Source organism: Mastigoproctus giganteus, chromosome 4, assembly GCF_048544385.1.
Source record: "Mastigoproctus giganteus isolate SK-2022 chromosome 4, ASM4854438v1, whole genome shotgun sequence".
In the NCBI taxonomy this organism is placed as follows: domain Eukaryota; kingdom Metazoa; phylum Arthropoda; class Arachnida; order Uropygi; family Thelyphonidae; genus Mastigoproctus; species Mastigoproctus giganteus.
In genome coordinates, this window is record NC_143578.1 from 93,485,745 (window position 1) to 93,513,369 (window position 27,625).

Sequence of the window (27,625 nt, forward strand, 5' to 3'; positions counted from 1 at the left end):
TATAGTCACATACTGAAGAGCAATATCCCAGTTTGTCTGAAACGTAAAATAATGAATCAATGTATACTCCCCACCATGACTTATGGAAGTGAAACTTGGGCACTCACCAAAAGAATGGAAGAGAAGCTACGAACTACACAGCGAAGAATAGAACGAATTATATTGGGAATCAGACTGTTAGATAAGAAGAGAAACACATGGATTAGGCAGCAAACTCAAGTAAAGGACATTCTTATCAAAACTAAAGAACTAAAATGGTCTTGGGCAGGACACATAGCTCGAAGACATGATGACAGATGGACTAAGAAAATAACAGAATGGTACCCAAGAGGAGCTAGAAGAAAACCTGGAAGACAAAGGCGGAGATGGATAGATGAAATTCATGAGTTTTTGAGTAGTAAATGGATGGCCAGTGCTCAAAACAGAAAGAACTGGAAAGTTGCTGGAGAGGCCTTCATCCTGCAGTGGATTGAAAATGGCTGATGATGATGATGAGTAGAATTCTGTTCATTCTCTTTAGCATATCTATACATCACCTCAGGTGCATTCAGACAGTAGCTTATATTAAGCCACAATAACTTTATAATTCTTAAATACTTATTTTGACCTATGTAGGTTGTGCTAAATATTCATCTTCTTTGTATGTTAGTTCTAGAACTTAATTGTTACACTTATTTTTTTATAAAATGAATGAAAAATGTGCCACCATAAGGCTACAGTCACATTGTATGCAATTTTTGTCAATCTTCTTATCTCAACATCACATGAAAATGAGATGGTACACTGCAAGTGACTGATCATTATTTTTGTCATGCCTCAAAGAGTCATTCCCACCTGGTTAATGGCCTTGAACTGACAACTTTTAGCAGTCAGTTTGCAATGGAAATGGTGGAAGAAATGTGCTTAACAGAGAATAGTTTATTATTTTAATAATGAAGGTTTCATTACACTGTCAACACGTAAAATGTTACAAAAACTGAAATACCCAATTTTGACTAATTTTATACTGCTGAACATGAAAATCACATTCAAATTTGGTGATTGACCCTTGTTTTTGAATTACAGTTGGGGTCTCATATTAGCAAGTTACTCTACATTATCAACTACAGCTCTATAGCTCAAAACACATGGCAACACAGCAGTCTCAGTACCACCATGCTCTTACCATGTAATCGCCTTGCTTTGTGTCATGTGATAAGTTGTCGCATCAAATGCATTTTCAACTCTCTTGCAGTAATCCTCAAATGTGGCTAAGTACTGGGTGATTTGTTCTCAGTTAACAGTTGTCCTCTGTGAGATTCCTACTTTTTGCACAGTATTTGTGTCGTGTAAGATTAATATGCCCCATAATTGTGTGAATAGCCTGGGTGACTTCTGTTACGTATATGGAGAAATCACATTAGCTTCAAGAAAGCGTCTTTTAACTCGAGCCTTAAAAAAAAGGCCTACTTCTTGTACTTTGGGCGTAAAGTAGGCGACCAGGACAAGAACTGGGCTCCACACATATGCTGCACTACCTGTTCATCAAAACTCAATGCATGGGTGAATTGAAATAGACATTTTATGCCTTTTGCAGTGCCCATTATACAGAAGGAGCCAACAAATCACATCACAGGCTGTTACTTCTGTATGGTGCTTCCTATTAGAAAAGGGATGACAATGGAGAAAAAGTGTACAATGAAGTACTATCTATTCCTGAACCACCTGACCGTTTTTCTGTACACTCTGATGAAGACACTGATGAACATCAACTTGATATACACAAAGAAGTACAGCAGCCATCTATGTCAAGGGATTCACCATTTTGTCCAAACCTTTATCCTTCTAAACTACATAAGATCACAGAAAGTGAGTTTAATGACCTCATCAGGGATCTCAAACTGCCAAAGAATAAGGCAGAGCTTTTTGCCTCAAGGCTACCACAGTGGAATCTTCTAGATCGTTCTGTGAAAGTGACAATGTTTCGTTCTCAAAATAAAGACCATGATAAATTCTATCAAACAAGGTGAACTCGCTGTTCTAATGATGTTGATAGTCTAATGGCATCAATGAACATGAGCCATGTTCCCAAAGAATGGTGACTATTTATAGACGCTTCTAAGGTTAGCCTTAAGGCTGTGTTATTACGGAAATATGCTATGTTATTACAGAATGGAAACATACACAAACATGGAGAACCTCCCCTTAGGTGTACACTATCAGAAGTATGAGTGGCAGATATGTGATAATTTGAAATTGGCATTTTATTAGGACTACAAATGGATCACATTAAGTATTGCTGCTTTCTCTGCAAGTGGGATAGTCATGCCAAGGATATGCACTATGAGAAGAGGAGTTGGCCTCAATGAAAATCATTAATGCCTGGAATGAAGAACGTATTTGAACCTCTGGTAAATCCAAATAAAGTTTTGCTTCCACCACTACACATCAAAATTGAGCTCATGAAAAAAAAAAAAAAAAAATCGTGAAGGTTTTGGAAGTAAACAGTCCTGCATTCACATACTTGCAAGAGAAATTCTCAAGACAGTACAAAGAAGATTAAGGCAGGTGTTTTCATTGGTCCTTTTCAAAGAGAACAGTTCAAATGTGTCCTTAGTGATAGAGAGAAATCAGCGTGGAGAGCCTTTTGAAATGTTTCGGCTGTTTTCTAGGAAATGTTAAAGCTGGCAACTATAGGCAGCTTGTGGAAGATCTCATTACTTACGAAAAACTGGGGTGCACCATGTCATTGAAGATGCATTTCTTGCACTCGCACCTGGATTTTTTCCCACCAAACTGTGATGCTGTCAGTGACGAATGTGGCAGGTGCTTCCATCGAGACCGATGGGACAAAGATACAAAAGTAAATGGAGTACCGCCATGTTAGCCGATTATTGTTGGATGGTGAAAAGGAATGCTCCCGAAGCTGAATACAAGTGAAAGGTGAACAGGTCCTGTGTTTGATACAGGTATATTTGTAGCTACATCTTACTGCCACAAATAAAAAATACCCTTTTATAAATATAAAAAACTACTTTTTTTTTTGAAAACAAGAGCCAACCTGCCATTTTAAGCACTATTTTCATATTTAGCACCCCAAAACCTATAAAGTAAAATTACTTTCATGCCCGTAGCAAGATATGACCCAAAATTTGTTGTTCAGTGTTATTCGGCAAATTTGTGTTCCCTAATGATGTATTCCAATAAAAGCTAGCTACTCATAATACACTGCTATATTACAGTTATCTTTGTTAACATCACCACATTACAGAACTTTTGCAAGTCCCTTGGTCATATTCACTAAGTGATTGATGAAATCAGACTGTGTGTGGTTAAAGTGAATGTGACTAAAGGACTCACAGAAGTTCCACAATGCAGTGCTGTTAACAAAGATAATAATCATTCTGTAAAAGTGTATTAATTGATAGTTCTGTTAACGGAAATTACCCATGAAGGGAAAAAAAACTCTTAAAAATCATGATTATAGAGAAGTATACCAAATTTAGTTCTCTTTATATATACAGTAGAGCATCAATAATCCAAACGAGTCAGCATTTATTTTTTTTTTTTTTTATGCTGGTGCCATAAAATAATTACAGCAAGTGCTGCTGTTTATTGTGTTCAATTTTGTATTTTTGAATTTTTTTTTTTTCCAGTTTTCCACATTTCACATGATTTAGAAAAGGCTGGGTTGGGACAAACGGGAATTGGGCCTGAACAGTCTGCTTGTGTATGGTCTTTCGATCCACAAATGACATCACCTCTGCATGCCTGCCAAGAGTAGCCATATTTCTAGCATTTAAAACAATGGATGAGGTTCAGAATATAAAGGTGGATTCAGAAATTTAAATAGCCAGCCTTTATTGTGGATGGCAATTCTGGAGTGCTAAATGTCAAAATGATGGATCTAGTAGGAATGGTCATTATTCATTTGTCACATTACTTTTTCACTGCTAAGTTCTTTTGCTAATTCTTCCTCAGAGAGACTGTAAGTAGGTCCCACTCTGTGATAATGGAATTTGATGAATTTAAGGTATTATGGGGAGTAACGGATATTGGCAGCCCAACAAATGTTGTTGTTTTTAGCAGCCATTCAGAATGTTTGAGGTAGCTGTTTCGATCAGGAGGTCTCTGGATTGTAGTCATTTCACCATTTTCGGAAAACCAAACAATGGATTCCAAATATCTTTGAATTAGAAATGGTGATAACTTACAGGCTGGGTGGATAGGGAGTGTATTACCAGAAAGTTTGGCAAGTTGTGGCACTGTGCCTTCAAAGCCTTTTAGGTTTGTTCAAGTCATCATTGGATGTTTCATTTAAATCCATGGTTGCTCCTTTTTACCCTGTAGGATAACTTTTGCCCCAGGTTACCGGCCCCACCACATGGAGGCAGGAGCAGTGCCTCCGTGTGGCCCAGCAGCTGTAGAAGTTCGTTTGTTAGTGAAAAAAATAAATATGTTAAGAAAAGAAAGGTGATTTTCCTTTCTGGGTTCTTACTCAAAATCTGTTAAGTACTGAACCACTTACAATGAACTGAGGATTAGAAAGGCACCAGAAATTAATGAAATAATCACTTAGAAAGATTACTCAAGAAAAATCGCTTGGCACTCAGGGCCTATTATGCCATGTTAACCATCCATAAAGTTATTCAATCTATGATTGTCACCCATACAAGATCCACATGGGTACAACAAATTGGTGTAAAGTCTTTGTACTTTGGTTTCTGGCAAGGCTAGAGGGTGATGGCACATATCCAATTTACAGCCTGTGGACCAATGAGGCTCATATCCAGTTAAGAGGCAATATGAATAACCATATGAATAATATGAATAATCGTGCAAGGATTATGGACAAAGAGCCTCTCCATTATCCAAATGTTACTGTTGGGTGTGGATTTACTGTGAATCTTGCAACTGAACTACTTTTTCTTAGAGGAGGTTTAACCCATGTATCACTGCACCCCTGAGCTTACTGTGATTCCTGCACTTCAGAAGAGAGGCAACTCTTTTAATGCAGAATATGGCTCCTCCAGGCATTGTCAGCCAGTAATTCAGCTGCTTCATGACATTTAACATTCACATTTAACCATTAACTTTCTACCATTAATGGTTTTCCACCTACAGCCAGCTGAACTGATGCACTGTAATTTAATAACCTGTATACAACCAACCAAACATACAGATTTTATTCCATTAATAACCATATTGTTCCAACCCAGGACAAGAGTCTTTGTCTCATAGTTAGGGCATCAACATCCAAAAACTCTTAAGGAAAGAATTTGGAGTCTCATCAAATCAGTTCAGACCAAACATCCCTCGTGTGCCACCTTGATATGACTGTGAGACCAACAAAACTGATCTAGATCCAGGCTCATGCCCCCCCCCCCAAAAGCATTAATCAAGGCAAGAGACTGCATCCATACAAATAACATAGGTTATTTGTAGATATGCAAGTGTCTGCATATCTACAAATAACCTTTATTTACAGGAAAACTAATAATGTGCACTGAGACCTTTAGCTTTTAAGACCGCTTCTAGTCTCTGTGGAACACTCTTCACTAGTTTTTGTAAATTTCCTCCAATATTTTTTGCCATTCAACCTTCAAACTAGTTCAGTTCAGTTTTTGGATGGTCTCCTCACATGTACCTGATGAGCCAATTCATCCAAGAGGTTCTCTATACAATTGACATCAGGGCTCTGAATTGGCCCTGATGAGAGCATAAGCATTTTGATGCTTATGCTCTCAAACCAATCCATCAACAACATGAGCTGTATGACATGGAGCACAGTCCTGCTGGTACAGGTATGGGTCTTCTCTAGCATGCTACCACAATGTACAATAATTGTACGTTATTGTCCATTATAGTCCAGGACATGAGGAAATTTACAAAAACTACTAATGGTCCAAAACAACCCAAGGTCCCAGGCCAAACAATGGTCAAAACAATCCCAAACCATCATGCTGCCTCTGCCTTCATTATCAGGACAACACAGTCTCACAGGTAGCTTTTACTGGGCATCCACCACACCCAGGCATGACCATCAGGCAGATGTACTGTGACTTGTAACTCCAAAGCACAGCTTTCCATTGATCTATGGTCTAAGTATGGCAGACCTTCAGCCAAACTAGACAGTGTCTAGCATTAGGTGAGATTGATTAGTAGCTTGCAGACAGCTGCACAACCATTGTAACCCATATAATGCAGTATCTCATACTCTGTACTGGTAGCAATGTGTCCCAATTATTTCAATGAGGGCCTGTGTGTGATGCAAGGCCACCTGAGTGGGCAATTCTCTGCAGAACTCTCCTGTCACATTCCATCAGCTGCAGAGCTTTTTGGTTAATTTCATGAAGGTTGCAGCAATCTTCTTCCATTTGCAGATCACTTCACCGATCACTAGAGATCTTCAGTGCCTCTGAAATGTCACATGCTTATTTGGCACCCTATTATCACTCCATTATCATTCTGCACTGGTCTCAACTCCATTGTGAATTTACAATTGTACTATTGTCTCCCTGAAGGCTTATGAGCATATTTATATGTGTCTGACCTGTGGTGCCAATGCCGGCCCAAAAGAGAAAATGGTGATAACTTGCCAGCCAAAGGTCCCTATTGTAAAAAATTATCACTATGAAATAAACAAAGATAAGAAACAAGATGCATTTGGTTTAATGAGGCATAAAGTTTTCATGTTGACTGTTTCAGTTTATAGCATTTTCTGCTGATGGCTCTGAAAAGAAAGCTGAATTTTACTAGCAGTCAGCAAGCATCGTGTGTCTAGTAGTTGAAGGTCAGTCTTTTATGCACCCCTTCCCCTTCATGGGTAATGAAATGCACAGGGAATTTTAATTGAATTTATTTTTAAGCTTTAAAACTGCAATAACATAATGAACTGTAATTGAACAATATACTACTTTCAATGCATATTCTACCTCATCTTTATTTATTTACTGATCAGAATGTGATTATAAAAATATCAGTAATATTATAATAACATACTCCAATACACACAATCTAATTATTTCCAAGAAGAGAATACAATACACATTTCGATATACTTATTAAAACTATCGACCTCATAATTTAAATGAACATGAAATTTTAATACAACACAATTGAATCATTAATTAATCTTTTCATTAATTAATGCTTTAATCAACTGAAATCAATAACATTTCTCTTAATATATCTTCTTCCTGACTACGCAGGCTGCGCAAACTTCACTGAAACATAATTGCAGATGACTGGAGCGAGAAACAGTTCTAACGGCAACACTACCTTATACGGTAGGCTTTCTGGAAGGAATACTAAACCTCGTAAGATAAGCCACGTTTCTGATATTTCTGAGAAGCACCGTGCCTGGCATACTCTGACAGGACACACCAGTTCATGTGTTAATTTTCAGACAACGAATCGAACAGTCATATAACGCCCCCAAAATTTGCCACCCTGGGTGACCGCTATGTGCTTGGGTCAGTACTGTGTAGTGCTTGTGTAAGACATGACCAACTATCAGTGGAGGGGTGTCAGGATATTAATGGATGGACAGTGTATCTAACCTGAGACAGATAACATACAAACTTGAAGGACAGCAATCAAGTTGTAGTGCAGACTCCTCTTCAAGAAGTCTCGTGCAAAAACCCAACCTTTTGCTGCACCAGCCAAAAATTAATATAATAAAATAAAATATACATACAGGATGATTCTAAGTTAGGTCCCTATTGTAAAAAAATTATCACTATGAAATGAACAAAGATAAGAAAAAAGATGTATTCAGTTTAGTGAGGCATAAAATTTTCATATTGATTATTTTCAGTTTACAGCATTTCCTGCTGATGGCTCTGAAAAGTAAAGATGGTTAATTTTAGTGGCAGTGAGCAAGCATCATGTATGTGAAGGTCAGTCTGCAACCACTATATGGCGACATTCATTGAGAATATAGAAAATAATCACCTGAGTGCAAGACTATTGTATCCTGATATGCATGTTTTGTTGCAACTGGGTGCATGTTACATCTTCAACAAGGCCACCAATCTATTTCTGATGTAACTGTGTTACAAAATTATGAGAGGAGTCCAAGGAAGTCTGCTAGATGTGCAAGCAGGGAGCTACAAGTCCCTCATAACTAGCGTGACCATATGTCCTACTTTAGCTGGGACAGTTCTGGAAACTTGTCCCGGAAAGTTTAGTATATGTCCTGGTTAAAAATATTTTTATTTCAACAGTAAATTTTTTATTAATAGATTAATTAATACCAACTTCCTAAATTTATGGCTTCCGCGTTACTTAATAATAGAATTATTCACAAATGTAGAATCTTGCCCAAACAATAAACATGGAATAAATAAATTATCATGCATACTGAATCAAACTAAGTAGAAACAAATTGTGGTACTCTCTGAATAGAACTGGAAGCTTTAGTTGTAAAAATCTATAAATATTTTCACATATATACAGTTAGTTTAACAGAACTGCGAAGAGGCTGATGGTGATCCTTGCTACCAGCAATAAACAGAATTTTGGAAATATTTGTGCCTTTGAAAAATTACTTTTGAATAAAAGTAATTTTTATTCAAAAATTTAAAGATGAAAATGTTAAATTTTGGTTATTATATGTTCAGAGTTAGCACCATTCATGAGAAACATTGAGAACTTTCCGGTGTGATGTGGTTTTTATATCAAGACAATGCAATAACTTGTCTCCATTTACAATTTTTTTATATTGAATACTGTCTTGTAAAAAAAGTTTGTGGAGGAAAAATTACCAGAATAGAGACAAAATAGTTCTTTTAAAAATGTTTAGTTGGAAATATTTACATTTCAAATACAAGCTAATTTTCTATTGACAATAACAGTATCCCCTGATTTGTGAGTTGGTTATTAAGTTCCGGGAAAACACCGCGCAATCCAAATCCGCACAATGCGAAACATAGTTTATATGACATAATGAGGGTAAACCTGTACACACAAAAAAAAAAAAAAGTGCAAAAAAAAAAGTAAATTGAAAAATAATTATCTTCATTTGGTAAGAAAAAAATTAGAAACATGCCCATAAAATTAATCTTACTTACCTCTAGATTTTTAATCTAAATTCATTGCTTCTTTGTCACTGATTTTCTGTGATAAACCTGCAACAGTATCTGGTACTTTTTTGAAAAAAATTTTTTGCTTAGGAGCATGCTGTTTTTCTCTATAAATTTCTTCATAAGGAACTAAAGCTAATGATAAAGTTCTGTGAAAGTTTAAACTCTTTTCCAAATTAGGATCCATATCCAGAGCTTCTTGATTAAGCTGATTTGCAAGTCTTAAAAACTCAGCTAGTCTCTTCGCAGTGAAATTTTTGTGTGCATCTTCTTCACATTGTGAAAAAAATAGTGTCCACTGATAACTGTTCTCTATGAGATTCAAGGCCTTCTGTGATATCTGCTGGTTCCAGTTCTTCAAATCCCTTTCTCTAACATCTTGCCAATTCTCACAATCTCAACTACCACCGGCATTTCGACTGTGGCTTCTTTAGTGCAGCTTAGTAGCCACAGCTTTTTCCACACTGCATTCATTGTTGAGTTCTTAACTTCACCCCCATGCAAGTTCAATATTTTTTACAGCATCATGAATGTTATAATTCAGCCAATAATCTTGAATTGAAAGACTGCCTACTCCATCAGTAGCTTCAACCAATTGTAAAAAAAAGTTCTTACGTAATAAAGTTTAAATGAAGCTATAACACCTTGGTCCATCGGCCGAATTAATGAACTTGTATTCACTGTGAGAACGGTAACTTTCACAGTTGGGTGCAGATCAGACAAATATGCAAGATGACTGAGTACACTGTCAAGAATGCACAAGATTTTGAATGTTTATGTTCTTCTTCAGGCAATATCTTTTTGTTTTGACGCAAAAGCAATTTAAAAACCAATCCTTGAAGATTTTAGTTGATGATAATATTCTATGCTTCATACTCTAACTACTTTTTATATATGCATAAATAGTTCTGCTAGGATTAGAGTTTGCCTCTACATCACCATATACATAAATATATATATACCTAGTGTTCTTGTTCCATTATGATACTGAATATCCTATTATTTTTAATTTATTTATTTATTATGAAGTAGAATAATAAATAATTCCTTTGAATACTAATTAACTAGCTTTGCACAGTTATTTTACACTCAGTCTTGAAAAATCTGAATACTCCTTCAGTGTTTCAATCTGTATGAAATAATTTTACATGTAGCACAGCCTTTTAATTCAAACAAGACATTTACTACATTCGATTTAACCACTTTATTATGGTAAAATCTGTCTTCAAATCCTATTTGAATTTTTTAGCCTCCCTGTCCCTGTCCCTGGTGGTATTGTTGGAAGACTTACTGCTGTTTTGTTCCCCATGCATTCTTTGAAAAATGCAGACAGCAAATTTAGATACAATCTAACCATTAGTCCAAAATACTTCTGAACAGAGAAAACTTATTATAGATATCTCATATTACCTGAAATATTGTCACTTTATAAACAACTATCACTGATATATGCTCACTTATTTTAATTTGAAAGGAACTAAGGACAAAGTACTTACAAAGAAAATTATATTTATTTCAAACAGTGAAAGAACATAACAGTATTTTGGCGTAGCTTAATGCTTTTAAATTCAGAGTAGTCAAAAATGCTACAGCACTATGACACATGTGGCAGGTAAATCTGACTGTTTAGGCTGCTTTGACTGTGCTCTTTCTCTTAAGTACCTGCTTGCCTTCAAAGTTCTCACGCAGAGTAGCTCTTATGTGGTGGCTGTTTTGTCCTAAATATAGCCATTCCTGTCGTTTGCTATTATTTTCTGTAAGTAATCGTTCTGGTTTGTAGCAAGCTGCTGGCTGGATCTTTTCATTATTGGATTTCTAAAAACAGAATTTGCAAATTCATCATCAGCCAAGCTGAGGTACAAGTAAACTTCAAAATATGGTACATGCACTGGCTTTCAACATACAATGTGTGACCAATGTGAAGTAAGGAAACTACTGCTATTTATAAAAAGGCAAGTCTTTGTTTTTGGCAATGCTTAAGCAATGTCCTCATTTTTGGTAAACAAAGTTTTGGGTACTTCATGTAGTTTCATTTATTTAGTTATGATTAGGATGTAATTAGGATTTTTCATTATAAATTGTCAAAAAAAATAGCTTTCTCCTAATTATGAAAAATAATGTAGTGAAGGCAGTAAGTTCCCCCCACCATTATTTATTCTGGGTTTTTTCAGCCAGCACAACATGCAAATCAGCCCATAAACATGCACTTCTACAAACATAACAGGTCATACGAAATGATGTACTAAACTGGTTGATGTGCTAAAACTCTCCAGCAAGCAAGCCAGGCATAAAGCTTCTACAGATGGCTTTAAACTATATTTTATTTTATTTATTAAAAACTATTCAAATATAGTCAAAGTATAACCTACAGTCAGGCACTGTGTGACTTCTCATAATGCAGTGTTCAAACAACATTGGAATTGCCTATTTCAATATTTGAACCTCTGAATAAAGCTATTTTTAGTTCTGTACAATTAGCAAGTTTCGTCCAACAATATTAACAATGATACTATAAAGGAGTTTAATTATGCATAGGTAATGCACACACATCATTTCTACTACCAAGGTAATTTTAATGCATTGTTTTAATTATATCTCATACTATGTATACCTTCACAATTAGTTTCCATGGCATCGCACTACCTTGAATACGTAACGCTTCACCTATGGAGAAGACTATTGTTACTTATTCTCGGTAGATACCACCACCCAGACGGCACAATTTTGAAGCTTATTGACTTCTCATCGATGGGTGGGCAGATACCCTGTTGTTGCAACAGTGACAACCCAGTTATGAAGTATAACTCCACAATATGAGAGATGCCTGATGGTGTGCATGGTTCTATCTAAAAGATATTTCTTGGCTAAATGCCTAAGGTTATGAAGGAGTTTAATTATGCACAGGTAATGCACACACATATCATTTTTACTACCAAGGTAGTTTTTTTAATGCATCATTTTAATTATATCTCACATTGTGAATACCTTCACAACACAGATGACAACATATTGCAACACAGTTGTGAATACCTTCACAACTGTGCTGGAATAGTGACAACCCATAACTGGGTTGTCACTATTCAACAACAGGGTACCTGCCCACCCACAAATGAGAAGCCAATAAGCTTTGAAACAATGCCATCTGGGTGATGGTCTCCGCCGAGAATAAACAACAATAGTCTTCTCCAGTGCTGTAGTCGAAAATTAGCAGAAGATATACTCTCTGAATGTTACGAAAAGCAGAGAGCATACTGTGCTTATTAATCGAATTCCAGAGGGTATACGGCATATACCTGTGTCTGCATGCACACACACACACTATATTTACTTACTTGTATATATGACATATACATTAAAAATAATAAAACTATAGGTATTGCCTAAGAATCAAATTCTAATAAGTTTTTTTAATTTTCAGTAAATATTTTAATAATATTTGTTTTTTTAAGTCTTTCAAAAACTAGAAGGTATACACTATTCACCTAAAAAAAATCCAGAGGGAATACTGCATATACCCTCCGCTACCGCCCTAGTGTTCTCCATAAGTGAAGCGTTACTTATTCAAGTGTGCAATACCATGGCAACTCGTGAAGGCATTCACAATATGAGATATAATCAAAATGATGCATTAAAACTACCTTGGTAGTGGAAATGATGTACAGTTGAAGAGGTATACTTTATTATACCTTATACTTTATTAGTATAAGGAACCCTCTTGTTTCGGGTTCCTTATACTAATAAAGTAAATGTATTGTCCACCTGGAAAACTGTGACAAAGGTTTATTGAAAACTAAAAATGGGGTAATACAGGCAAAATACAGTAAAATAAAATAAGCCAGACAAACAAAAAGCGTGCACAAGGTTGGTGCACATAATGCTAGGAGCATTCATTGGGTAGAACCAGGTAATTGTATTTCTGAATGTAGGGTGCGTGCATGAGGTGTATGCCAACACTTGTCACATTGTAAGACAACTGCCTCCATGATTGGGATGCATGCACACACCTCTGTGGTGATTGAGGACACTATGGCAACTGGATATATGAAGTGACTTGAGCCACAACCACTGGTGGTAGCAATGTGAGGGGTCCATGACTTCAGTATCACGCTGTGGGTTTAGGTCATACCACATGGACCAATAGTGTTCTTCAACAGCAGAGTACTCAGAGTCAGCAGTCCGGGTGGCCCTCTCACATTCTGAGAGGCAGTCATGGAATCTCCTGGCAGTTTCCCTCACATAGAAGCTGCCACAATCATGGCACGTGATGCAGTATATCGAGCCACGTCATAAAAAGGAGGGGATGGGTGTTTTTACCCTCCAAACAAGAGATCGTAATTTTCAACCAGGAAGCTGCAAGCACTTTATCGGGTACCCACGTAGGATCTTAGAAAGGCATTCTGAAACGCCTGGATAATATGCGTTGTAGGCGGTAGAGATCGTCTCTACAGGGAGGAAGCCCTAGGGTGTGTGGTAAGCTCACGAGCCTGCAATGTGCATTTTTCTAGGGCATAAGCAGGATAGCCACAATTTGTAAGGTCAGCCTTTATTTTCAAAACTTCACTATGTCTGTCATCCATGGAGCTGAAATGGGTCCAGGCACAGGTGAATAGTGCATGTGCGGTATTGAGTAAGTGGCATGGGGCATGCACTGACCTGTAGTTAGTAAACTAGCCAGTGCATATGGGTTTTCGGTAGGCAGAAGTTTTCAAATGTGAGCCTGCACGTTGCACCAGAAAGGAGAGGGTGTTGTTTGATTCCAATTCATTTGTAAACTGGATAAAGGATTAAACTGGATAATTTGCGAAGACATTGTCTACGTACTGACACCAGAGGGTGACGGGGACTGGTAGGCTTAAAAATATGCAGTCCTCCAGTTCTTCCATCACAATGTTTGCTATGACAGAGCTGACTGGTGCACCCATGGCTGTGCCATGAATTTGCTTAACGAGGGAGTTGCCAAACATGACCACGCTGCTGGACAAGCACAGCACAAACATCCTCCATTGATAGTGAGGTTCTGTTAGGTAAGGTGGTATAGCTACTCAAAATGTTGTTGCACCAGAACTGATGTAAACAAGGAGATGACGTCAAAGGAGGTCATGATCTGGTCTTCAGAGATGATGTCTTTCACAAGGTGCAAGAATTCCTCACTGTTGGAAATGGTGCAGATATTTCCTACAAGGGGTGTCAAACAATCGTAGAGGCATACAATGCAAGAAAGTAAGCTTATGCAGCATCAACCAAAAAAAACAGACTAAAAAAAACAGTGGGGCGATATACTTTGATAGCTCGTATGTCGGCAAGTTGCAGCAAGAGACCATGGGCCTTAGAGGGATGCCTGGCTTGTGTACCTTATTAGGAGCCCGTAAAATTGGGGAAGCTGACAGCCTGTCACGTGCAGCTGCCGTGTGGTTTTCGAGATCTTTTTAGATTTGAACTAGCCATTAACCAACTTATTGACCCTAGATTCCAACCACTCCAAGACTTTGATAGGACTCCGGTCATGCACTGGTTCATAAACGTCAGGATCAAGAAGAAGGGAGAAGGCCCTATTCAGATCGATTCATAACTATGGTGCAATGTCCTTTGTCAACGGGCAGAATGACTATGATATCATCTCTTCTAAGTGAACTAAGAGATGCGGGCTGATGCCAGTTTAGGTTAGAGCCAATGGGGCAGGCACATTGTAGGATGGAAGTGGTCTTAAAGCAAATCATGTTCACGGTTTCTTCAAGAAGACGGGTCAGAGATGCCTCTACACTCATGGCGAGCTCCATGATGGGAGGTTTTCATGGTAGGATGGCAAACTTCATTTCAAAAGTTGGAAGTTTGATTTGCTCACTAGATAAGTGTTTACTGCTTAAGTTTAAGATGAAATGAGAGTTACTCTCAGGAGGGTTTCTGTGAGTGTTGTTCGCAGTGTGAGAATCTCAGAATAAGCCATCGAATTTATTTTGTTGGCGCAAGCGGTATAATTCAGTCTCATGGATGACTTGCAAACAGAGTATGAATGACATTAGAGAAGGTTAAGTAAGAAACTAAACCTCTGTGAGTTCCTAGATATGTCTGGACTTATTGATGGTGGCTCATCATAGTTCTTGGTGCAAATAGCCAATCCGAATCTGCAAGGTTCTTCAGGCCGAAATTGAGATAGGCACGTTTCATTTGGCCATGACTGAAGGGTTCCTTGTAATGAAAGCCTTTAGGGATTATACCGCAAGACTTGCATCGGTGGGCAAACCGGAAGTTCTGCCTGTTAAGAAAACTTTCATATCAATGGCCCGCAACAGGCAGCACCTCCAGTTTGCCCACCGACGCAATTCTCACGGTATAATCCCTAAAGGCTTTCGTTACAAGGAAACCTTCAGTCACGCCAAATGAAGCATGTGCATTACCCATACATAATTAAACTACTTCATACTCTTAGGCATTTAGCCAAGAAAAATCTTTTAGAATGATACTATAATTCAACAAAAATTATTTAAGGTTTGTCACACATTAATCTTCTTAATCCAGTATTTTCTAAAATTCCTGTCACAGGATCAGTGAGAGGCAGTTAAAATTGCATATTTCAGGGTTTCTTTTAAAGGTGATCAGAACATGAAAATTGTTCTGATATTGGAGCCTACAGTACTCTAGCAGAGTGTGTGAACTGAAAGTTGTTAAGACGGAAGATAATTTCTGATGCTGAAACTTTGTAGATTGTAATTTTCAGAAAATATGCAGAGGGGAATTCTATTCCAAAGAAAGAGCTTTTATAGTTTGAAGTGCATATGTACTTATGGCAGTTTAAAGTGCTGGCTGACAAACATAAAGGCGCCTGCCTTTATGTTTGTCAGCTAGCACTTTAAAGCTGCCAATAGAATTTTCAGAAGTGCTAACATGAAATATTATTTAACTTCAATATAATGAATTTGGAGAACCAATTTGTCAGTGCTATTCAGAGAATAAGTATTGCATCAAATTGAAATGGCTCAGTTTCACAAAATAAAAAAATATTAGGCAGCCTAATTTTTAACATTCTAGTTGTAACACTCTTGTCTGGGTTAACTTCATAATGGTAGAGGTAAAGGTCTGCACATTGGTCACCACCATTGCTGTTTCCCTATTTTCAATTATTAAAGAACAATCTATAAGCTGTTGTGGCTGATTGGTCAAATGCAATGTTACAGAAGTACACACTACTTCTATAACTTCCATCTTGTGAACTGTTTTGATATTATGTGGTTGTGCCAGATTTAAAACAGAGTATTTATTTAATTATTATAGACAATTACTGAAAAGACATGGTTGTTGTTTTTTTTTCATATTTTAAAACCTTATAAAAATCATTATTAACATTTAAATATTTTTTTATTATCATGTGATATAGGTAAACAGATTATTAAAGTAACATATGCCAAATATGGTAAATACCATTACAAAGAGACTGACCAGCCCTAATACTGGAGGGTTAGGTCCAGTATTTAGGATAATTCAGTCCTCTTCCTTCTAAACACTAAAAGGATGGGGATGAATCAAATTGGCCAACTATCGATGGTTTAACTGTTGATGATCCTGCTCAGGTTGCTGAAAAACTGAATAAGTATTTTATATCTACATTCACAAATGAGAAATATGACAGAAATTTATCAACTTCTAACACAGAGTGAAATTATTTTGTGATATTTGAGATGAAAGTGGAAGGGAAATTGTTAAAGCTAAACATAAAAAAGGCACCTGGGGTGGATGGGACCTATTCAGTTATATTAACAGAGACAGCAAAGAAGGTAAGCAAACCCGGAACCATAATTTTGAGAACATCTCTGGATTTAGGGGAGAACCCTGTGGAGATATGTAAATGTATCCCCAAACTCACAAACAGGGATGAAAGGATGACATGAGTAATTGCAGAACTTCTCTTCAAGGAAAAATAACTGAATCACTGGTTAAAGAAGTAATGCAGGACCATCTGGACTGGGGTGCATTTATACTGCAGTCAGCATGGATTTGTTAAGGTGTGATACTATCTGACCAATTTGATTGGATACTACGATGCAGGAACTGGATGTAAAAAATAATTTGAATATCAGGAAAGCTTTCACTACTGTTGCACATAAAAGACTGCTGTCTGTCTGTGCTGCTCATCATGGACTAATGTTATTAGCATAATTCACTAGGGTTCAATGCTGTTGTTTTCTATATTTATTAATGATATTATTGAAGGTATATTAGGCTTAATATCTAGGTTCACAGATGATACAAAGGCAGAGTGGTTAATGACAAGCATGAGGGTAAGCTACTGCAACAAGATCTAAAAAAATTAGGCAGATAGGCTTAAGTTTAATGCATTAACATTAGGCAGCTGAAGTTTAATGCATTAACAAATGAAAGATACTGCATATGAGTACCAGCAATCCCGGAATAACTTACTGTGTGGTGCCACAAGTACTTAGTGGAAAATGAAAAAGATCAGGAGTAATTGTTTAGTCTGATATGAAGTTCTCTGAGCAGACAGGCTGCCAGGACAGCTAATGGGGTCAATAATATATGGCAAATTTGGTAGCAGGGATAAAAAGATGATTAGCCCAGTGTAGAAGGCACTAGTTAGGTCAAATCTTGAGTACTACATACAGGTCTGCAGGCCTAATTTTAGAAAGGGATGTGGATCTTTTGGAACAGGTGTAGAGATGCAGAGAAGAGCACAAGATTGCTGATGACACTCTAGTAAGAGCACCAAAAGGTGCTCTTATCAAGAAAGGCCTCAGTTCTGCACAGTGTCTGGAGACTGGGTAACTATGAGATAATCTGATTGAGGTGTTTAAGGCTTTGAATGGATTGAGCAGGCTCAATACTGATGTCATTATTCCTCTTGCACAAACTACACATGAGGGGCATAAATTCAAAATTGAAGAAAGATGGTTGCAAGATAGATATTATTATATTATTTCTCCCTGATTGGAGGATCCACCTTGTGATGGGTATTGCTACCAAGTACACAGGGTGGTTGTTGTTATGTCTGGTGTTACTGTTGGTCAAGGAACTCTAACTATCCTACAAGTGTTTAGGATTGCGACTTTCTGGAGTTCCTTGTAGGTGTTTGCTGAGACCTATTGCTGCTAGGCTGTTATGTAGGCTGTCTTTGGCACCATACCAGTGGTTGACACAATGATCATTATTGTTGCATATGCAACAATAATGATCAACAATCTTTGATCTCTTGTCTTAGGTTCATGTACTCCCTGATTTTTTCTCCATGGATTTTCTGCATGTTGCCAGTGTTGGGTACCACTATGTCAATCAGGTAGCCTTTTCCTTCTTGTCTACAAGGGTTAAGTCCGGTCAGTTGTGCTGGACTGTCCTATCCATTATTATGGTGCGGTCCTGTAGGTTGGGGTCTCTAGTACTACCTGGTGTTCGTACTTGTAGTATGGTACACTTTCTTCGGTCAACTGGTATTTCCTGATGGTAGCTTCTGATGTATTATCCTGGCTACCTGGTTGTGTCTATGAGTATACTCAGTCTGGGTGATCACCTTGCACCCCGCGATGATGTGTTGGATCGTTTCTGAGGCCAGGGGGCATCGTCAACATGTGTCATTGAACACTCCAGGCTCCTTGGCGATGTATTTTCTATAGTTCCTGGTGTTGATTACCTGGTCTTGGATGGCAAGCATGAATCCTTCAGTCTCAGGGAAGACATCCCGTTCATGAGCCATGCATTGGAAGCAATTTTATCTATGTGATCTTGATGGAGAATTGTAGTGTCTTCTCTTCCCATCTTTCTAGTTTTGTTTGTACCTCCTGGTTGCGGGGGGGGACTCCTCGGTTAGGTTGAGTGGGGATATACCGCTTGTCTATCTTTCTTATGGCCTGGTGGAGTGCTGCTGTGTGTTTCTGGAAGTAATCCTTCAGGTTAACTATCGCTGTCTTCTGTTGCTCAATGAGGTCTCTCAGGCCCCTTCCTCCTCCTTCCTGGGCAATTGTCAGTCTCTCCACAGCAGATTGCAGGTGGTGTTGGCAGCTCTTGGTCATTATTGTCCTTGTCTTTCTCATGATATCCTCCTGCTCAGTGTTAGTCCAATCTATGACCCCGAAAGAGTGTTAGCACTGGAACTGCAGTTTATGGGTCTAATTGTGTTCCCTCCGTTCAGCTTTGCTTTCAGCAAGTTTCTGTGTCTCTGAATGGTATTTTTCGGTCAGGCAGGCCTTAATTTCCTTGTGCTGTAACTGCTGAGCCTGCATCATCCCCAAGTATTTGTAGGTCTCTCCCTCTGCCATGGCTTCAATCTCTTTACCAGTCTGCAGCTGGTAGTTTCAGTTGACTAATTTTGCTTGGTGCAATCTGTGGGTCTTGCATTTGTCTAGACCAAATTCCATCCTAATATCATTGCTAAATTATTCTGTGATCTGGAGGAGTTGCTGGAGGTACTTCTCGGTTCCCGTGTAGAGCTTGATGTCATCCATGTACACCAGGTGAGTGAGGGTGTACAGGTTCTTCCTTCCTTCTTTGAGGTTATATCCGTACTTGCTACTGTTGGGCATGGTGGATAGCGGGTTAAGTGCTAGACAGAACCACAATGTGCTCAGGGCATCTCCCTGAAAGATTCCTCTCCTGACGGGGATTGGCCCATTATTATTATTATTAGCCATATGATGCAAGGAAGCATGAGGTTTTTGCTGCACCAGCCAAAAAAATTTTTATATTACCTTGGGGGGGGGGGAAGAGAGTTAGAAGTAGAAGGGAATGATGATATCCTTGTAGAAGTTTGCCTTCAGATATGCTATATAAGCTTATGTTTGTGCATAATTTGCCAATATCGATACTAATAATTGTTGATAAAGCTACCATCTATTATTGATGATAACATTGAATAGGTGTTTTTATGTAACTATCCCTACAAGAAATAGAAGGCCTAAATTCACAAGAGGTTTATGAAATTTTTTATTTAGTTGTATATAAATGGGAATTTAATGTTTTATGTTATTTAATTTTTTTATAAGTCGTGTTTAGTAACCACCCACCTCGAAAATAAAGTCTAATATATAAATACCTTTATTAAATAATTATTATTAGTGAGTCAATCATTTAAAGAAAATTAATTTGGAAAACATGAATAATAAAGAAAAAAACAAAAAATTCATTAACTATGCTCATATCTTACACTCAAAATGGCAATATGCATACAGTTATTAAGACTAGATGCCCTTGGCCTTAGCTTTCTTGCAACTTATTGTAAGTAACCAATCATTTACAAAGCTGGTCCTTAGTAAATTGTAACTATTCCAAACCACAAAAATAATAACAATATAATTATTACAATCAATTCTGGGTTGTCAATATCAGAAATTTTATTTTCATCTATTACAACATTGTGAATTCCAAATTTACTCCCACTATAACCATTTTAGAAGCAAACTGATATTGAAGCAGCAGCACTCATTGCTGCCTCTGTTTATAATACTTGTTGAAGTTTTAACCTTTATAGCTTCCCGCCAAATTAACAGGTTCCCTGAACACTTTAAAACTGATGCAACCACTTTTGCAAAAATCCTTGCACCCCTCCTATTCAAGTGGACTCCTATTCTTTGCTAGAGATACTCCTTCCGACATGCATGGGCCAGATGAAAATTCCATGCCATAATCTTTTCCAGACATAAATCTAGAGCTGATAGACAAGACTTTTTCCATATATTCTTATACTTGCAACAGCATTATTTCTCAGCTTAAGGTCCAGGATCAGCGTACAACTGAGCCATGCAATTTTAACCTGTTAATTTGGCAGGGAGCTATAAAGGTTAAAACTTCAACAAGTATTATAAACAGAGGCAGCAATGAGTGCCGCTGCTTCAATATCAGTTTGCTTCTAAAATGGTTATAGTGGGAGTAAATTTGGAATTCACAATGTTGTAATAGATGAAAATAAAATTTCTGATATTGACAACCCAGAATTGATTGTAATAATTATATTGTTATTATTTTTGTGGTTTGGAATAGTTACAATTTACATGCACTAAGGACCAGCTCTATAAATGATTGGTTACTTAAATAAGTTGCAAGAAAGCTAAGGCCAAGGGCATCTAGTCTTAGTAACTGCATGCATATTGCCATTTTGAGTGTAAGATATGAGCATAGTTAATGAATTTTGTTTTTTCTTTATTATTCTTGTTTTCCAAATTAATTTTCTTTAATGATTTACTCACTAATAATAATTATTTAATAAAGGTATTTATATATTAGACTTTATTTTCGAGGTGGGTGAGAAAGCTCTTGCACGGTTAGTCTTGGCTGTGTGAGAGAGAGATAGATAGAATCCAAACTTCATTACTAAACACGACTTACGAGAATGATCATCCAAACAGGCAGCGTCTACCTTTGCAATTTGTCATTCAATTTTTTTTTTTTACAAAATAAAAACATATACAAGGAATTATACTTACTATTGCTGTGACTCGTGGATGACCACACTTGGAAAGTTTTTCCACCATTTTACATATGTTCCACTTCTTCTTCTGAGCTAACTGAGTCAGAAACAGGATATAATCATAGATGGTGAGTACAAGTCTTTTCCTGCAAAAAGAGGAGGGCACAGTTCATTAGTAAAAAAAATATTCTACACCTTACTGTAGAATCTAGATAACATAAGTTTAGATTTTATCAGGTTTGACAAAAATTATGTGGAAACCAGAAAGCAATTATCTGTCAGTGCACTCTGAAAGTATAAGTGACTGAATCAGTTAATGCCTAGAAAGTGTGAAACACAGTCCAGTAAAATAGTGAAAAGTGACAAATAAATGGCTTTCCGATTATAGTTATTCAAACATTTTTACATTACATGTATAAACTGGGCATGAATTCTACACAACAATCAGCTCATAAGGTATGCACAACATTTGGAGAAGAAGATACACAGCCCAAAAATAATTCAAAAAATTGAATTCAGCAGATGAGTCAACTGATGATATAGCATGTGAGGGTCGACTGACCACCAGTGATGACAATGAACTGGTCTCCCAATGAATCAGATCCAAGCTAAATACCCCAGTTGCTTGCAAAAAGATTCAATGTGGATGATGAAGCTATTCATATGGAACAACTGAGTAAGATATATAAACTTAGTTCCATGTAAATTCACAGTCAACAACAAACCAATTTTACTTGCTAGTAATTGCTTGTTTACAGCAACACCAAACAACTGCATCATTGGTGATCATCCTGTAAACCTGTGCCACACACACACACACACTGAAGCTCCCACATCATCAACAGAAGATTTTACTGTGTTTCTGGTGAAATACAACTGGTTATGTCCATTATGAGCTTCTACACATGGCCAAACGATCACAGTGTACAAAGTGTTTTTGTTCATTTCTTTAATATATGTTTTAATTAATTTTAATTTATCCTAAAAATCTGCACAAACTTTTTGATAACCCAATAATTTAGTAGCTTTCAATATGGTAGTTACTAACTAATTAAAATCAAACTTAATCTATTTATGTAGAAATATAAAGAAAGTGTAGTGAAAACATGTTTTGACTGTCTATATTAAAATTACATGATTTAGGGATTGGTACTAATGCTTCTACTGAAGAGTGGGACATGTTGCTATCCTGTATGCATGGAGAGTGATACACAGCAGCAGGGACAACATGATATTAATGGTCACTGGCACATCTACAATAGCTCAATGCAGTGACATTCAGTTTCTTACTCTATGAAGGTATCTCTCCTGCAGAAACTCACTGGTGTATGTTATTGTACCAATGGGCAAATCATTACTATGAAGGAATAATGATTTGCCTACTGGTACTGTCACACTATATCGACAGTCCTAGATACAGTACAGTAACCAGATACAGTAAACCCTTGCTAATCTGGTTAAGGTTAATCTGGATGTTGGATAATACGGATCCAAATATGAAAAATTCTGTTCACATTTGAGTACTTTGAAAGACACATGAGGTTTAGGATGGCAGATAAGTCACTCTGACTGTGCAGAGAGAGAGAGATGGAACATACATTACATTGTCTTCTTGTGTGTGTTGTTCATTTGCGTACTCCTTTCTATGTATATATGTACATAAATTAACATATTTTATATATTTTTTGGTCCTAAAGAATTGAAAAGTGGAATAAAAAGAAAACACGTTATTTTAACTATCATTAACAAGCTCAAAGTAATAGAACAACTTGAAAATTGTGTTCCTGCAAAAAAATTGCTTAAGAATTTGGTATTGGCCAACAGACTGTGTCAGATATTAAAAAACAAAAAAGAATCTATAAAGACATTTGCTTTAAAATTCGATGTGGGAAGTGATAAAAGCAGTGTATCAAATAGACAGACATTAAAAAAGCCAAAAGAAGTGTTGCTGGAAGAAGCTGTATTTAAGTGGTATTCAGAGCAACGATCAAGTGTCATTGGAGTACAACACCAGCGCCACCTGGAAATGTATAAAAAGATAATACATTTGTCCATCTATCGATGAATAAATGTATTGTCTTTTTATAGTTTTTAAGTAAAGGCTTTACACAGTGATATTTTATTTATTTATTTACTTTCATCAGCACTACCTATATTTTATTTATTAAATTTTCCATTTATTTGTGTTCTAAATTTTTGTTCTTTTAAGGCTACCTTTTGCTTCACTAATCCAGGTGACCTCTCCCCCCAGTTAATCCAGATTAGCGAGAGTTTACTGTAGTCTCATCAGAGCAGATCAGTGAACAGTAGATGATGCAAATAGGAAGCCAGATATCATCTTGGGATAAAATGTCTTCACATGTAGTCTACCAAGACGATGTTTTCTTCACTGCCCTGGAAGAAACATCTTCATGGAGAATTAGTGTACGTTGATGTGGCTGGATCAACCTACACCCATAATTCATGAAAAATTATAGTACAGGAAGGTCTGTGGCAAAGTAGATCCCCAAGGATCTCAACAATGAATAGAAAATTTACAAATGAGGTCCTAACACAATATGAAGAGAAAAAAATGCCTTCTTGGGTTGCACAGTGACTATGCAGGAACTTCCAAAGAGCAGGCAAAGCAGCGTACAAGGGCAAAGTCATCACTACGGCCAGAGAGCTTCAAGACTTAAAATTTGTGGGAAGGTTATGCTCATATTGGTCAACTCACAGGCACTGCAGCTATGGAATTTCAAGTACAGAAGTAACAAAGAAAACTGCCAACTCACAAAATTACATAGAAATCCTCAGTGATGATCTGTGATATGCCACAAAATCAAGAGATCCAGACATTTTCCTGATTTTGTCACTTTGCTGCACAACATGGATGAACACAACTGTGTCAACTATCCAGAAACTGTACCAGGAATCGGACTGATCTGGCAGTCAATTGCACACAAACACTGACCTGAAAGAAGTTGACAAAAAAATGGCATAAACAGCAAGCAAAGGACTTTTAAGAGTAAGATATACAAAAATTTTGGTGGAAAGATGGGATAAGTTCTAAACCTGTATTTTAAGTACCAAGAGCAGCTAAGATTATTGTGTTTGTAAATGTGCATATTCTTCAATCAGTTTGCATGTTTACTAGACTTATAACCTGAGTTTTTTTTTTTTTTTTTTTTGGGGGGGGGGGAATTGCAACCATGCCCAAGACCAACTAACTCATTCACTCTGAGAAAAAAAAAAGCCCATAAATATTCTTTGCTTCATTGACAGGATTCAAACACAGATCATTTCCCTCTAGACTGACTGGGAAGGCAGTATTTATAAAAATTGGGCTACCCAAAAGGGATAACAATAGAGGATATTTTTTGAAATATTAAGTATCAGTTATTGGAAATATATATTTTTTTTTCCTTTTAATGTTAGCAATATGATGCAAGGAAGCAAAGGCTTATACAGCATCTTAAAAAAATAAAATAAAATTACTCTTTCCTTCCAACAATTCACTACACTTTTATTTAAATTTATTCAAACTACCCACCTCAACAACACTATAGGGAAATTTATTCCAATAATTTTTTATGCTTTAGCTACAAGCAAATTTCCACACATCTATTCTATGCTTTTCCCAACTTAAATTTATGCCCCTTCTATGTTTAATCTGAGAAAAAGCACAGATGCCATCAACATTTAATTTACTTAGCCTTTTTAAAGCCTTATAAACTTGAGTTAGGTCATCATGCAGATGCCTAGTTCACAGACTGCAATTAACAAAACCAGTCTTTCTTGGTAAGCATATCCTTTTGTGTGCCCTCCCAATTAATCTTGTCCCTCATCTTTACCTTCTTTTCAAAAGAGATATATCCTTCTTAGAATGAGATTTCAAAACCTGTATTCCAGATGTGGCCTAACCTTATACAATGGAATAATCAACTCTTTGTCCCTGTTGGCAAATTTCCTGTATATCATTGACAAAAAAAAAACAAAAAAACTCCATGAATTGTTCTAGCACAGTGGTTTGCAACCGGGGTGCCGCAACAACCATCTTGGGATGCCGTGTAATTTGGGTTTAAGTTACTTAAAGTTATTATTGTTATAATTTTGAAATTTATATATTTATTTCATTATAAAAAAGGTACAATATAAAGGGTACAGTACAATATCCATTGTACCGTATCTTTTTAATTTTGTGGTTATCTATAATTGATCTTTATTTAGTACCTTTATATAAAGAATAAAATTATTATATAGGTATATATATTAAAAGGTTGAAACCCACTATATTAGGTATTTCTTTTGGCCTAGGGGTGCCCTGAAAATATTACTGGGACACTAAGGGTGCCGTGAACCGAGAAAGGTTGGGAACCTCTGTTATAGCAGCTTGCTCACAGTGCATAGAGAATTTCATATCGGGCAAATGATCTTCTCATTTGGCATTTATATTTTTTAGCATCAGTTGGTTCCGCTTATAACTCCACTCCTATCAAGATGACCTTGCATTACTTCTTTAAACTAATGATTCAATAATACATTTAGGGCTAATGCCTCAGGCTGTCAGGAGTTACTGCACCTTTCATTCTTCCACACCGTTTATTTTCCTCTTCCACTCTTACTATTACTTTCCCTCTACTTTTTTGCTTTTCTAAGTCTAATAGGGACAATTGGATAATAGAGTTATTATCCCACACATATACAAAATACCCCTAAAATGGTGCCGTCTGGGTGGTGGTATCCACTGAGAATAAGTAACATTAGTCTTCTCCTTTAGGTGCGTTACTTATTCGAAGTAGTGCAATATCATGGGAACTCTTGAAGGTATTCACAATATGAGATATAACTTAAAACAATGCCACCTTTGCAGATATTTTGCTAATTTAGAATTGGCTGTGTATTAATGATGCATTTGCACTTAACTTATACATAGACTAATGATTTAATTATTTTTATTGTCAGACTGTACAATTACCATCTAAGACCAAGATGATGGTATTTGAGGGCTTCTTCAATATTGGGAGACACCCAAAGCTTTAATTCTAAGTAAGCAGATTCAGTATGTCAAATCTTTTAAATATCTCGGAATTTGGTTAGATAATAAATTAAATTATACAGTTCATTTAGATAATTTATCTGAGAAAATTAAAGCTTTTAGCTTTGTTCTAATTCGAGTTTCTATGTGTAAACAATGGATACCAATTAGTATGTATTGAAAGTTTATGCTACGCTGTAGCTCTCACTCATGCCCATGTTGTAGGACATGAGTGAGGGCTTGAATTTCCACACAGTGTATGTGTATAAGAATTACATTCTCACTTGAGAATGTAAATCACCACCCCCAAAATTACTGTGTCCCCATACCTCAATGTGACAGAATATGTAAATGTCAATTACTATATTGAATGTAAAAATGTATCTTTATCTCCTTGCATATTTGTATATTTGTGTAAATTAATGTATCCCGATTTACTTATATAAGCTATATATTTACATGAGTATGTGCATATGAGGATATGACTGTTCATAGGTATGTGTGTTTTTTTTTCTTTTTTTTTTTGGTAGTAGTTGGCGCATTGGCTGCTGTGGCCATAATGCATCTCCCAAGGTTTTTGCAGTACTTTGATCCAAGCCCGAGGTGGGATTCGAACCCGCGACCTTTGGGTTGCCAGGCAGACACTTTACCCACCCGACGGTATGTATGTATAAAAGTGTATGAGTATCCAGAAGGGTGTGTGAGTGTTAAGTACAAATGTGTGCGAGTATGTGTATATATGATCATTTGCGTGTTTGTGCTGGGTGGGAAATGAGTCCACTTAACCTGCAACAAAAAAAAAAGTTGTCTGTTCCTATCCTATTCAGGGTACTGTTGTACTGAGTGGAATAAATGTGTGAGCATGGGGAGTGTATGAGAATGTCCAACGTTTAATGTGTTAAATTGTACCCTGAATATCTATATATCCATTTATATACAGGTAACCCTTGTATAACTTGGGTTACCTGTATATAAGGTATACTTGCGTGTACACCAATGCTAGGAGTTTAGTAAATAAATTTGATGAATTTGAGGTATTGCTCAAAACATCGAAGGCAGATATTGTTGGGATATCAGAGACGTGGTGTCACACAGATATAAGGGATGCAGAACTGCAATTTGGGGAGTACAACATCTACA

General features: G+C 36.8%; 1 protein-coding gene across 3 annotated transcripts in view; it reads right to left on the minus strand.

The window, feature by feature from the left end:
• Nucleotides 1–8,841: 8,841 nt before the first annotated feature.
• Nucleotides 8,842–27,625, minus strand: part of LOC150086918 (uncharacterized) — a 30,098-nt gene continuing 11,314 nt past the window's right edge. For 2 of the 3 annotated variants that reach the window (XM_090371678.1, XM_090371677.1), the window contains exons 2-3: nucleotides 21,485–21,614; nucleotides 10,620–10,880 (exon numbers count right to left, since the gene is read on the minus strand). In XM_090371678.1, coding sequence (XP_090227804.1) covers nucleotides 10,692–10,880; nucleotides 21,485–21,614 — 319 coding nt within the window. In that variant the 3' untranslated portion in view covers nucleotides 10,620–10,691. Of the gene's footprint in view, nucleotides 8,941–10,619; nucleotides 10,881–21,484; nucleotides 21,615–27,625 lie in introns of those variants that run through there. The other variant, XM_090371679.1, reaches the window with a different exon arrangement.